General features: G+C 43.5%; 1 protein-coding gene across 1 annotated transcript; it reads left to right on the forward strand.

Moving 5' to 3' along the window:
• The first annotated feature begins 1189 nt into the window (after positions 1–1189).
• Positions 1190–14840, forward strand: LOC129746606 (lysosome-associated membrane glycoprotein 1-like). The gene is made up of 4 exons (XM_055740344.1): positions 1190–1496; positions 8280–8600; positions 13495–13722; positions 13797–14840. Exons 1-4 carry the CDS (start codon positions 1439–1441, stop codon positions 14123–14125), a joined length of 936 nt encoding a protein of 311 aa, XP_055596319.1. The 5' UTR covers positions 1190–1438; the 3' UTR covers positions 14126–14840.
• The last annotated feature ends 248 nt before the right edge of the window (positions 14841–15088 follow it).

The following is a 15088-nucleotide window of genomic DNA, read 5'->3' on the forward strand; positions in this document are numbered from 1 at the left end:
TAATCACAGTAAATTTGCTGGAAACAGCCTTTTTTTTTTCAGAAATCTAGCAAACGTTTTTCCGTTTTGCTGATTTTTCCAGCACATGATCTGCATTGCTGAAAAAACAGTTATCGATCTGTAAAAATTGAAATTTGTGTTTATTTTTGTAGGTGAAATGAAATATATGAAAATCGAGTTGGTTTTGCTTGGCCTAACTTTCCTCCAAAAGATTTTTTAGGTGAGTAGATCGTTTAAATACTTTGAATATAAACTCAAAAAAAATTTCTTGTTTTTAGTTCTATAAATTTGCCTGAAAACGTCCTATACAATTTGTCTCGCGAAATTTCTTAAAAAAATACTTGAGGTAAAAAATCTGGGATTTGTGCCTTTTTGGGAAATGTTCCATTCTGGGGAAAACAAATTCTGGGAAATGGTCTATTCTGGGAAACAAATTTCTTGTAAATGGTGCATTCTGGGGAATTTTTTTCTGGTAAATGGTTCATTCTGGGGTTTGATTTCGGGTATTTGTCATTCTGGGCAAAAGTTTTAGGGTGAATGGGATACAATCATGTTTTTCTATTTAATCCAAACAGCTACCAGATTTTTAGGGAGAATAGTGAAAATAATTTTTCTTGACATGAACGCCGTCCATTTCAAAAAATTTGGATTCCATGAATTTTACTGAATACCTATTGTTATTGACTATTTGAAATTTATTAATGAAGCTGTTTTAGGCTAACAACCCAACTTTTAGAGTGCAAATTATTTGTATTGAATCTCTTCTCGCTCGGGCTAAAAACTTGGAGCCGACATCTGGCGCAAATATTTTCAAACTGCAGCTTCCCAATAAATCGAACAGAGTGCAGCACCAGTTGAACTGTCAGTTCCCATCAGCTGTCATCGTTATTGGTGTATGTGTGCTAGTGTGCCATTAGAACTTTAGCAGTATTCGTGTGATGTGAATGCTCGAGTCCGTGAGCGAGAGCGATTGGTTATTGGGCTTGGGCCTGCTAAAAAGAATAAAGCTTGCTCTTTACTCTTACACAGATTTCCATAAGAATGACAGCTAATCGGAGTGAAATTGGAGTGAAGGCTATTGCTTTCTCTGTTTGACACACGAGCAATCATATACCGGGATTTCGAGCGCGCCCATCGCCCATATTTTGAAACATCATTCCTCGTTCCAGGTTTTGCATTGACCAGAAGGTTTTACCGTCAGTCGCCGCGTAGAATCTTTTCCAAAGTGTTGCTGTTTGAATTCCTCCTCTCTCGAAATCGGTTCGTTTTCATTTGGATTACTTTTTTTTTGTCCTGTCACAGTGCAGTGGTGTTTGTCGCGGGACACCATCATCAAATATTAACCTATTATTCGGAACGATATCATCTGACTGTGAAGTGCAATCCCAGCTTTCCTAGATAGAGGAGCTTAGCAATCGTTCATCGGCTTAGAAACAAAATGAAAACGCTACTGAAGTGTGTGCTCCTCCTGGTGGCCGGATTTGTCCTGTGCACTGGTAAGTACCTTCGGATTAATCGAATTCTAGCTCTCTGATTTTCGCAACCATTACACAATCTGGCAGAACGATATGTTTGCACATTATTGCCCAAGTTCCCCTTATCGCAAGACGTGCAGCGACAAGAGCTGCAAATCAAAAAATTCGTCATTAATATTCATGGAACACAATAAAATCATAGCGATAAAGTGCTAAAGCATGAAAATTGCAAAAAACAGTGCAATTTTTCTACCAATCTTTTTTACTACTATTACGAATTACCAGTCTTCTAGCTTCTAGATTCATTTCTAATATGGCTTCTCACTGAGCGTTTCACTTCATACTTCAACATACCTATCATATGTACGTCGTTGTCAGTTTGAGATAGCCAAACAAAGAGGCTTAGCCCTGATAATAGAACTCTCTGAATATTTGCGTCGTTCGAAATAAGAAATTAGTTTCGCTTCATTTTTTGGATGAGTAGGTCAAAGTAAAATTTATATGCAAGGCTTTGTGCCATCATTTAATCCTCGAAAGCAAATTCGATTCGCAAATCAACACGGCCGTGATGATGAGTCATCGGTCGAAAATGTCAGTCAGATGGAAACCTTCTTATCATGCTCTGCTGTGCTGTGATAAACAGTCGCGAAAAAGGATACTTAACTGAACTCTTGATCCGACATAAAGATAATATGCATACTGTAACAGCACAAATAAATCAATACGCGCTAATTGTGAATATTGTTGCATCCATCCGATAAAGTAGAATGTTAAAAAAAAAAGTTACATGCGGGATGCGAGTTCATGTTTCGTTTGATGGATTTGTCATGTGAAAAGGATCATTCGATTTTTTTACTCCGCTACTTGATTTCTGCATTTTCGATTAGAAAAATATCTATGTATTGATTTGAAAAATAAAACAGCAAAGAAAGCAAATATACAGAATATTCTCTAAAGCGGGCCATAGACTACACCACATTTGCGCAAATTCGATGAAATTCTGTTGATGTGAATACGATTTGCATCGTGTATGGCACTGTTTGGATGATCGCGCAAACGGTTTAGTTAAAATCGGTCGGGATCGAAATATTTTGTACAAACCACCCTCTGTGGCATAGTGTATGCTGCTATTTGTACCAACTTTAGGCAATTTACTCAGCCTCAGCCAGGATGGAGGTGGTTTTTTGTTGCTGTTACTGTTTCGCAATCGTTTGTGTTTGCGCAAAATTTGTTTGTATCGTTTGTGGGCGAGCATAGAATCAAACATTTGTCGTAGAATCATCGAATTTGCACAAGCCATTTGTGTAGTCTATGACCCGCTACAAAAGGAGTTACATATATGTATTTGATACAAGAAGAATACAATAAAAAAACAATTTATATCTTTTTTAAAGCTTTTAAACCTGTATACTATTAACTTTAAATTTCATCTCTAAACTATGACTTAACTATCATCTTAAAAATCAGCTCTCCGAGCTATTTGTTTTATTTAAATTTTAAATTAATTTAAAATTCAAACTATGACTGGCCATGATTTTCAAGTGAGCTATATTTTTAAGCTAGCGGACAGTAGACCTTGTTTTAAAGACTCCCGGATGTATAATACACACATTTATTTATTATTTATTATTATTAAATCGAATATTAATCCAAATGATATTTAAAAATTAAGAGACTAACTACAAATACAAATCTACACTGAACTTAGAACACTGAGAATTCTTCTTCGGAATAGGTACAACCTTCGAAACGTCAAAATCAAAATGTTCTGCACTCTAATTCTCCGTGACTCAGATTTGAAGGAAAACAATTCAAAATGCGCCAAAACTGGGAAAACTCAAATTTTGATTAGAGCGGTAAAACTCAGAAATGAATTGTAAGGGTTTTCGCGTATTTTGAGTTATTTTCAATCAGGCATCTTAAAGGAGCGTTTGAACGGTCTGAGCCAAAACAACTCAGAATTTTATAAAATTTTACGGCAGAATTTACAGGAATTTCGGATTTCAATGAAAATTAAATGTTTTTATACATGTTTTAGTAGTAGACATCCATATTTATTCACAACGGAAGCGGGAGAAAAAAAATATTTCTAGGATTCGTTCTGCTCCGAAGAGGAAACATCGGGCCGCTTACGATGGAGAGACCACCAACATCGGTCTTCCTATTCCGGAAGGTGCTCAGGGCCCAGATATGGGCTGAGTTGCCAGTCGTGGTATGCCGCTTCCATTGCAGGTGTTCCGGCTGGATCCGGTAGGTGAAGTGGGAGGTTCATCTCAGCAGAATATAGCCCTGATTGAACGTACAAATCAAGTTCCGCCACCACCACAAATGCGTCTGATAAGATTAGAATTCTGTGGGAAGAAAAACTTCGTTTAATTTCTCATGAAACTTAGCCACTGAACTATCAAATTTTATACTAACCTGGAAAATTTTCTCCAACTTCACTCTGTTCATATCTTTAATCATCAAAATAAAAAAAAATAAACATTGGTTTTTAAGGCGCTCTGAATAGATTTCATCTAGAGCGGATGAAAAAGTGTGCGTCTTCGCTAAATCTCAGGATTTTAAACTCGCTAGATGAAAACAACTCAGAATTTTGATTGATATCAATTCAGTTGTTTTCATCTTCATACATGATGCGACCCCTGAACCGAAATTATTCAGTCTCTGAATAATCTAAAATTACCGTGTGAGAAGCGGTTAAAGTCTTGATGCCGCCAATTATTGCAGAGTTGGCCCCGTAATTGGTTAGTCTAACAGGAACGAAGAGCTGAAGATCCCGATTCCTCAAACCACGAGGTCGGACGCTAAGTGGAAGAACTTCCAAAAGTGCGGGAGAGTCGATTCTTGATGAAAGCAGATCAGCGACGAAAGACGCACGAGTGGCGGTCCTGCGGGCTTGCAGCGTGTCGATGTTGATAAGGCGGCAGCGGCTTTCGTAGCTGGGAAGTCGAAAAGGGTCTTGCCAGTTTGAGTGTCGAAGGGCATACCTCAAAAAACGTCGTTAGATGGTTTCGATGCGATCAGAACCGTTTTGATAATTATAACCTAAGGGTGAGTTAGCCTGCCCAGCATCACCGAGGATCCCCCTCAAAATGCCTCAGGGTCGGCAATATCCGCGAAATAGCTAGCGAAAGGAAACACTGAGTCTTGAAGAGACGAACTTTCCACACTTTATTGGTCGACAAACTACTGTGCCCACTCCCACTTTCGAATCTATCTTTATAATGGGCTTTTTAACTCCTACCTCGCTACTGTTGGTCTCACGAACTCCAAGACTTCCTGCTGAGCGACGGGCTGCTCGGCTCTTGACGGTCAGCTTCTGCTCCGGGGGACTTCAGCACTGCCCTGACTCCCAGTTCCTGATGCCGGCGTCCTGGTAGTTGAACGGATCGTCGTATTCGGATACTTAGGGACAGTCGGTCGCTTCGGTAAGCAGCAATAACGGTGCTTTTTCGGCAATTATCGGCCTCAACTGCACGTGCTTCTCGTCCTCCGAACAGCAAACTTCATACGAGACAAAGAAAAAGGGGTCTTGTTGGCGCAATGGGGTAGAAAGCAAGGGCATTAGGGTATCTTCCAACGGTACGGGTTCCGGGCGGCGGTCACTTCTCACCTGGTCGTATGATAATCCTTTTAACACGGATTTATCAGACTCTGTGGTTCACTATCACACTTTAGTAATGCAACTGGTATGGTGTGTAGCGTTTCAATGTTTCTTCTGAAGTGATCGCTCTTAGTAAAGGGCATTGCCCCCGGAACCGGGATACGGTCCCATCCTGGGATTACGCCCCATTGCGTCACTTGTGAAGCCCGCCTATGGCGGCCTTTTCGCCTGTTGAGAGCAGCGCCATCTGTTGTTCGCCACCGTGCTCGTTCGTCTACTGGGCCATTTCATGCTTGTCGTGCCGATGATGTATGGTACGGTCCGCCTCCTCTCCACGCCAGCACTACCTTCGCACATTTACAAAACTACCGTGATGATTCCCAATGACCTTGGGCTAAACCACGCACCGGTTACATAATATGGGCACCAAACCGCAGAAGCATATTCAAGGATCGATCGGACCAGACTGAAGTAAAGACTCTTCAGGCAGTAGATGCCCTTAAAGTCCTTCGTCATGCGGAAAAGAAGACCCAGGCTTCTGGAGGCCTTGTCTACGATATAGTTGGTGTGATTCTTAAAATCCAGCCGCGCATCAAGGATCACACCAAGATCTTTCACGTGTTGAGCTCGAGATATTGCATCGTTGCCAAGGAAATAAACGGCTGAGAACGGGCGTCGTTTGCGGGAAAATGATATTACTACGCACTTACTACGGTTTGAAGGTAGGCGATTGGCATCACACCAGGAGGCAAAGAGGTTAAACTGGTTCTGCAGAATAGAATAGTACAGTTTCAAGTCGTCGGCATACGCCAATTTTGGTCCATCGAGGAGTTGCAGCACGTCATTGAAGTAGATAAGGAATACTAACGGCCCTAAATGACTTCCCTGAGGCACGCCTGATGAAGCTGAGAACTGCCTGGAAAAACAGTTACCCGTACGAACTGTCAATCTACGTCAAGTAAGGTAACTGCGGATCCACAAAATCCTAAACGCGCGAGCTTTCCGATGGTAATATCATGGTTCACCTTGTCGTAGCCTTGTAAGGTTGCTGTACTCAAAGAGTGTAGAATAATGTTCGAAGAAGCCGAAAATGTAGAGCGTTCAGGATCAGGATACAGGAAGCTAGCTTGGCTGGAACAGCACTTTAAACTTGGCATGTTAAAATCGCCTAAGACGATTATGTCATCTTCTGGAGCGCAGAAAGAGCTTAATTTAGAGATGCAGCGTGAGAATGATTCAGCTAAGGTTACGTCTCTCGAACGATCAGGAGGCAAATATAGTACGCCAACTTAAAGCTTCCGGTCACCGAGTTCGATACGGAACCACACCATCTCAAGATTATGCCAAGATTCATCATCGATTGGCATAGCTTTGAATTTGGACCTTACGGCGAGTAACACCCCACCACCTGTGGTCTTTCTGCTGTTAAGGGGGCTTCGATCGCAGCGGAACAGCGGAATAATCGGGTCCAAAGATCTGGTTGGAGAGAGTGTGATCGTTCAACCATGTTTCGGTGAAGGTTGATAATATCGTAGCAGGAACATGAAGTAGCGAGCAGATAATCAGTCACGCAGAAATTGATACCACCGACATTCTGATAGTAGATGTTGATGAAATCAAGCGGTTCTGATGCCGATCTGGAGCCATTGTCACTGAAATGGAGAATACCATCACACGGAGGAAGGCAGTCAGGAGCAGCGTACTTTCCTGGTAAAGCAGGCCACAGACGAACTCAGGGCCGGGACGACTGGTGACGCTGGCAGGAATCAGCTCGACTGAGTCGAAGGGCACAGGGGTCTCCGTGGGGCCCGATACGTTGCATCCCGGTGATGAGAACTCAGTACCAGTCGTGATGATCGTGGGGGGCGATGAAGAACATGTTGGAGTACTAGCAAGCACAGCTTGGTGATAACCAACGAATGATGTTGGGCGGAAATTTATCACCCAAAAATAATTTCGAGATGATGTAGAGTACTTGCCTGAGTATGCAGGCTGGAGAACCTCATTGCCACGATCGATCACAGGGCCGGGACGACTGATGACGCTGGCAGGAAACTGCGCGACTGAGTCGAGGGGCTCTGAGGTCTCCGTATAGTGCCTAGTTTGTTGCATCCCGGGGTCGAAGCCAATGCCGCTGGGACAGTACCTCCAAGGTGTGGTAGAAAATCGATAAATCTGTCGAAGGGCAGGAAAACATCAGGCGCAGGAAGCGCTCTCAAGTTCGATGAATACTTGCCTGTAAGGGCAATCTGGGGAGCCTCCTCACCACAGACGAACTCAAGGCCGGGACCACTAAAGACGCTGGCTGGAAACGGCGCGACTGAGACGAAGGGCTCCGAGGTCCCCGAAGGAAATTCCCCCGCGAAATTTCCATAGGGAAACACATGTTTAACTATCCTCTAACTTAGAAAGACTTGTTTGCTGTAAATTTTGACCAGCAATGACATAAAACGACCCTTCAATCTCAATCAAATTTCTATTGAGACATTGCTATTTATTTTTATCTTCACATTAAATTTCAAATATTAAAGGCTTGTACCACTCCGTAATCCAAGGCACCTTTCCTGGGTTCAGACTAAACGCAATTTAGTTAGACCACTTTTTGTTCCGAACACCCTTTTAGTAGTGAAGTCATTTGAATAATGCCGGTATTTTCTACTGCTCAAACAGAAGAGGAACTGATTCATAAAGTACGAAAACTTTCCATCGCAATTATCAGCCAGAAACCGCTGATCTGGTTCCTTTTTTCTTCCTTTGTGTGACAAAACGGTCCAGTGAAAGCCGGCACCCAGCATCTGAAAAAGGGGCAGCAAAAATCAAAACACAAATCACATCAATGTTTTGTAATGCGATAACCACAATCCGCCTTTTTGTGACTACTCATCATTTCTCGGCAATCGTTCCATAGTCGTCTCGTCTCCCTGTTTCTACATTGCTGGAAATGTTGGAAATAAATTCGAATCAAAGCTGTTTTTGATATGTGCTATCGCTGGACAAATATGCCGGTAGCTGACTAATCTTGTTCAGGGTAATCAATTGGAATTCCTGTATACTCATGAGTCTTCGTGTTTAGGATGGATCTATAATAACTTTTTTTTCCTATTATAGGTACGATAGATGTATAAACATTTTAGAAACATACAATTTCCTTGAGAAAGTCTAACCGCAAGTTTTTCTCTTTTATATAATCCCTACAGCTCAAAATGATAAACCAGCAGTTATCCCACCGGACACAACAACATCGACAGAAGCGCCCACGACCAGCACCACAAACTCAACAACATCAAAGCCCACAACTACGACTACCACTACAACAACAACTACTACTACCACCCCAAAACCAACAACGACGACGAGCGCTCCGGTGACCACCACCGCAGCTCCGACTCCGAGCACCACCCCAGCTCCGAAACCGGAACCGGAAGTTGGCACCTGGACCTACGAAAACAAAACCACTAACCAAACCTGCATATTGGTTCAAATGGCGTTGCAGCTTAACGTAACCTACCTTGATGTTGGTAAGTCTTAGCTTAGCTATGATATGTTATCTATCTTTTTTTATAATCTTCTAAAAAATTAAAATATTGCACGGTATTTGAATTTCTAAACCTCTTTAACATTAATCAATGAAGGGATCTTGCATAACGATATTTATAAATAAAACAATCGAATGGTTTATGCGCATTGCAAACTTCGGCATTATGAAACGAATTCAATTATTGCTGTCCTATCGAAACTACTCAAAGGCCAAGTTCGATTAATTCCAGTTGCAATTTCTGTCATGATTCATCTGCTCTCTGATGAACGAACATCGTCAGAACGTGTTATCAGCAGTGGTTCATTGCAGTTATTTTTTTACCCATTCCCTGCCTGCTCACAACTGCACGCTGATCGTTTGTTGATGTACATATTAACATTTCCGTCTGTTCGTCAGTTTATTTTTTGTGTGCCTTTTTTTATTTTTTATTTTTCTTAGTTCGTTTTCTCTGGTCTGTGGAGTACAGTTACGCCGAGTTATCAGGATTAACGTACGCTCATACAGTGTGGGTTGAACCGTTTTAAAAAGCGTTAGTCCCGCCTTCAAGATCTCTTGGCAATGTAATTGAAGCAAGAATAGTTTTACGCTTAGGTACTTTTGATTCCTTTTAAAATGTCGTTCACTTAACAAGAATAATGTTAAAATATGTGCATCTTTGTTCCGACAAACTCATATGCAATAAAAAACTATCCAGTCTCTACACGCGTTCTAACTACCTATATGCTTATAGCGTTGTGGTTTTTACTGGTTTTAATAAGCTTAAAAAAATTACTAACGACGGAAATCACACTTTGTGCCCAGACGTTAATTCAATAGTAGGGGAACGTCGTGTAAGAATCCCATTAGATAATCAGATATTCCATTTTTTTTTATAGAAGTCTTCGTTTGGAGCTTTTGCTATCCTGTGAACCATTGCTATCAAAAATATCCTTCATTAAATGCTGCTTTTAAAGCAATTGAAAACATGCCTGCAATTTACACTTTTTTTTTAAATAGTACACTACGTAGATTTTAAATAGACACTGCGTAGATAATGTAGATATTATCAAAATATTACTTAACAATAACATATGGTTTGTGTACTCAGCATTTGAGAATATTTTCAAACAAAGTCGTAACCAACTGGTCAGATTCCGGCAGCGAAACAGTACGGTTCTCAGAATCTCGAATTTCAAACGTGTTGTCTTCACTGTAGATCAACTTTTAACAGCTTGCATGACCTGCTTGAGACGCTGATTGCTTTTCAGCTGACAATGGGTGGTGGAAGCGTCTGTTCTCCATGTCAGGGGCGGCGTGCGGAGTGCAACAACGTCCTGGTGGTGTTCGGAACCCATAACAGCAATATCACGACAGTCCTCCTGCGATATAGTGGGGTTAGCTGCGGGCCTTACGAGCCTGTGACTACAAAAAACATAAACAACGAACAAAAAATTTCGAATGGAAATCGGCAAAGACCCACACGCGACGAAAAGGGACTAGCGATTGGAAACTTGGAACATGGAACTGCCGATCTCTAAATTTTGTGGGCAGTACCCACGTGCTCCCCAACGAATTGAAGAGCCGCAAATTCGACATCGTAGCGCTGCAGGAGGTATGCTGGAAGGGCTCCACGGTACGAACGTACCCAAATGATCGTGCCATCTATCTTTTTTTAAATTATTTTTCCTAGGATTTTAACGCTTTCGCGTTATTCATCCCCTGCCATCTACCAGAGCTGCGGCAACACACACGAGCGTGGAACAGCTTTTATAGTGATAGGAAAGATGCAAAAGTGCGTGATCGGGTGGTGGCCGATCAACTCACGAATGTGCCGGTTGAGAATCAAGGGCCGGTTCTTCAACGTCAGCATCATCAACGTGCACAGCCCTCACCTCGGAAGTACCGGTGACGACAAAAACGAATTTTACGCGCAGCTGGAGCGTGAATACGACCGTTGCCCAAAACATGATATCAAGATCGTCATCGGGGAATTTAATGCTCAGGTCGGCCAGGAGGAGGAATTCAAACCGACAATTGGAAGGTTCAGTGCGCACCAGCTGACCAACGAAAACGGCCTCAGACTTATTGATTTCGCCGCCTCCAAACGAATGGCCGTACGTAGTACCTTTTTTCAGCACCGCCTCCCACACAAGTACACCTGGAGATCACCGTACCAAACTCAATCACAGATCGACCACGTTTTGATTGACAGCCGGCACTTCTCGGACATCATCGACGTCAGATCCTGTCGGGGCGCCAACATCGAGTCGGACCATTATCTGGTGATGGTGAAGATGCGCCCAAAACTCTCCGTAGTGAACAACACACGAAACCGGCGCCCGCCTCGGTTAAATATCGCACGACTGAAGCAACCTGAGGTCGCGGCAGACTACGCGCAATCGGTCGAAGCAGCGCTGCCGGCAGAGGGCGAGCTTGACGAAGCCCCTCTCGAGGACTGTTGAGATACCATCAAGACAGCCATCAACAGTGCTGCGGAGAACGTCATCGGTTATGTGGAGCGATCTCGACGGAACGAATGATTCGACGAGGAGTGTAGGAGGGTAATGGACGAAGAGAATGCCGCTCAGGCGGCAGTAGTGCAAAGTGGCACCCGTCGAAATGGGGAAAATCACCGACAGCGGAAGAGGCAGTGAGTCCGAATTTTAAAGGAGAAAAAGCGCCGCTTGGAGGAGGAGGAGCTCGAGGAGCTGGAGCAGCTGCATCGTTCCCAAGAAACGCGAAAGTTCTATCAGAAACTCAACGCATCCCGCAAAGGCTTCGTGCTGCAAGCCGAAATGTGCCGGGATAAGGACGGAGGCATCCTGACGAACAATCGGGAGGTGATCAAAAGGTGGAAGCAGCACTTCGATGAACACCTGAACGGCGCACATGCAGGAGATCAAGACGGTGGGGGAAGGTACATCGCCGGCGTAGTTAACGACGTAGAGGAGCCACTCCCAACGATGAGTGAAGTTAAGGAAGCCATTCGCCAGCTGAATAGAAACAAGTCGGCTGGGAAGGATGGCATCGCAGCTGAACTCATCAAAATGGGCCCGGACAAGTTGGCCGATTGCCTACAACGATTGATAGTCCGGATCTGGGACATAGAACAGCTACCGAAGGAGTGGAAGGAGGGGGTAATATGCCCCATCTACAAGAAGAACGACAAATTGGACTGTGAGAACTACCGAGCGATAACTGTACTCAATGCCGCCTACAAAGTATTGTCCCGAATCCTACTCCACCGCCTAACGCCACAAGCAAACAGATTCGTGGGAAGTCATCAGGCCGGCTTCATGGAGGGACAGTCTACGACGGACCAGATATTCACATTACGGCAAATCCTCCAAAAATGCCGGGAACACCAAGTCCCTACGCACCATCTATTCATCGACTTCAAAGCCGCTTACGACACGATCGACCGTAACGAGCTATGGAAAATCATGGACGAGAACGGCTTTTCCGGGAAGCTGATCAGACTGATCAAGGCGACGATGGATGGAACGCAGTGCTGTGTGCGGATTTCGGGTGAATTGTCGAGTTCATTCGAATCGCGCAGGGGGCTTCGACAAGGTGATGGTCTATCCTGCATGATGTTCAACGTGGCGCTAAAAGGTGTTATTCGACGAGCGGCGGGCGAAATGCGGGGCACGATTTTCAACAGATCCAGTCAACTTATCTGCTTTGCCGATGACATTGATATAGTCGGCAGACCATCTGCGGCGGTGGAAGACATCTACCGTAAACTGAAACGCGAAGCAGGAAGGATTGGGTTGATGATTAATACGTTCAAGACGAAGTACATGCTGGTCTGCGGATCCGAGACCGACCGAGCCCGCTTGTCCAGCAGTAACAAGGTCACGATCGACGGCGACGAGCTGGAGATAGTCGAAGACTTTGTCTATCTCGGCTCACTGGTGACCGCATACAATTACCTCAACCTTAAGATCCGGAGGCGAATTATCAGTGGAGTCATGCCTACTATGGACTCCACAAGCAACTGCGGTCGAGAAGACTTAGCCCTCGCACGAAGTGTATCCTGTATATGACGCTCATTAGACCGGTTGTTCTCTACGGGCACGAGACATGGATATTGCTCGAGGAGGACCTGCGTACACTCAGAGTATTCGAGCGACGAGTGTTAAGAACCATCTTTGGCGGCGTACAGGAGAACGGAGTGTGGAGGCGAAGGATGAACCACGAGCTCGCGCGACTCTACGGCGAACCCAGTATCCAGAAGGTGGTGAAAGCTGGCCGGATACGCTGGGCAGGACATGTTGCGAGAATGCCGGACGACTGTCCTGCAAAACAGGTGTTCGCTACGAATCCGGTAGGAACAAGACGAGCGGGGGCGCAACGAGCGAGGTGGTTAGACCAAGTGGAGCGTGATCTGGCGAACGTGGGGTGCCCGAGAAATTGGAGAACGGTTGCCATGGACCGAGTGAATTTTAGGAATTATGTTCGTCAAGTTATTACGTGAGACGGAATACTATGTAAATAAAAAAAAAATAGGGTGGTGGAATCGAAAAGTTATTCTTCCCTTCTCCAGGTAAGATCTTTCAAAAGCTGGGTGAAACTTGCACTAATGAAAAACCATCATCAAAATTCGGCAGCGCTTCCATCGTCTATTAAGCGCTTGTAAGGGTCTTTAGAAGGCACCTGAAGGACCAAACCGATTAACATTTGAAATACCTGGAGAAAATTATTTGTCCGTTTTAGGCGCCCTTGAGGTTTTCGTTTTACCCCACCTAGCAACTTTTTTTTTCAATAAGCTTGTTGCTTACTTAAAACTTATGTAGATATAGTAGAGAATTATAATGAACTTACAGAATCATAAAAAAACTCATATTATTGCTTGAGGTTCAACATCCTTTTTAACTTTTGTTTTGCTGCAGACAACAAAACCGCCCACGCTTTGTACAACATTCCAAAGTCCGCTAACGTGTACAACGGATCCTGCGACAAGGAGGATCAGTTCATCGAGCTGGCCTGGGGACAACCGGCCGACAAAGAGAGCCACCTGACGGCCAAGTTCCACCTGAACACCACCGAGCATGAGTTTTCGCTGGCCGGGCTCCGGTTTGCTCTGGTCATCTCCGGCGATCAGTTCCCAAATGCTCAAGGTTTGTGAACATCTAATTCAATGTTATGAATTTATGAGTCAGTTGAAATCAAACATTTTCTCCCTATTTTACAGTTAACCAAACCGTTATCCTCGAAAATGCCCAAGCCCTTTTCAAGACACCGATGGACATGTCCTACCACTGCAACCGGCCCCAGTCACTGAATCTGACCACCAAGGCTGGCCAGAATTCGACCGTCACCGTGACCAAGCTGCAGTTCGAAGCGTTCCACAACAAACACAACAACAAGTTCTCGATCGCCAAGGATTGCGACGCCATCGACACACCGGACATCGTGCCGATTGCCGTCGGATGTGCGCTGATTCTGTTGATTGTGATCGTGCTGATTGCATACCTGGCTGGACGCCGCAGCACCCGATCCCGAGGATATGTCAGTATGTAAAGTGGCCTCCCTGGGCCAAAAAATAGAATGAGGAGGAGAGGTGCCATTGGCAAACTTTCATTTTCGCTTCCACTGAAAATGGAGCATTTTTCAGTAAGTGTAGCAGATCTTTGTCGGAATAGATCAAAATTTCAAACAAAAAACCATCCACAAGAGAGAATACAAAGCAAAACGTTAAACGAAAATTGGATTGCATCCAGGACTGATATGTGGCCAGAAGAACTGGTACAAAAAAAAACGGTGCGCCTGATGATCGAAAAATAAGAGAGTACCAAAAATACTTTACTTTCCATGTGATGATAACTTTCTCGTTATTAAAAACTTCACGTTTTTTGTCTTTTTCCAATTTATTGAATCTTTCCCAGCCGTTCGATTTCTAACTTTTTTCAAAACCTTCAATAACCGGTTTATCTTAAAAAAACATTTTTTGTTGAGAAAGCTAGTGTTTGAGCTTTCAAATACATCAACAATTCCGAATACGAGGAATCATTGCAGACTAGAGTTAAATATATTGAAAATAGCTAACAACTAAAAAAAATGATATGAATCACAAACAGGAAAAACGCAGAGAAATATTTCGTGAAGGTTGAGGGAAAATAATTAGAGAATCCAAAAAAAAGAGGAAAGAGAGAATCGGTTTAAAATGATACCTTATAGTCGTATAGATTAATTTTTATTCATCAATAAAAAAACACAGTTGATTGGTAAAATAAAATGCTTACTATTTTTGGTTGACAGAAAAGAAGAAGTCCATGAATCTCGAATAACATATTTTAACCATTTATCAAAAGAAGTCTTTTCTGTTAATTGAATGATGTGACTAGCTAAATTTCACGTCTTCGTCCTGACCTTAGCATTGTTTCAGGCAAGAAAGGTAAATTCGGATGAGCGTCAAAGATCGCAGCTTTTTCGAGCTAAAATTTCCGAGTCGTGTCACGTGACTAGCTTAATATGGGATGAATA

This window comes from Uranotaenia lowii, chromosome 2 (genome assembly GCF_029784155.1).
Source record: "Uranotaenia lowii strain MFRU-FL chromosome 2, ASM2978415v1, whole genome shotgun sequence".
NCBI lineage: Eukaryota > Metazoa > Arthropoda > Insecta > Diptera > Culicidae > Uranotaenia > Uranotaenia lowii.

Coding starts and splice junctions, on each gene's coding strand:
- LOC129746606 (XM_055740344.1), top strand. CDS start 1,439: ATGAAAACGCTACTGAAGTGTGTGCTCCTCCTGGTGGCCGGATTTGTC. Junction 1,497..8,279: donor CGGATTTGTCCTGTGCACTG/GTAAGTACCTTC, acceptor TAATCCCTACAG/CTCAAAATGATAAACCAGCA. Junction 8,601..13,494: donor CGTAACCTACCTTGATGTTG/GTAAGTCTTAGC, acceptor GTTTTGCTGCAG/ACAACAAAACCGCCCACGCT.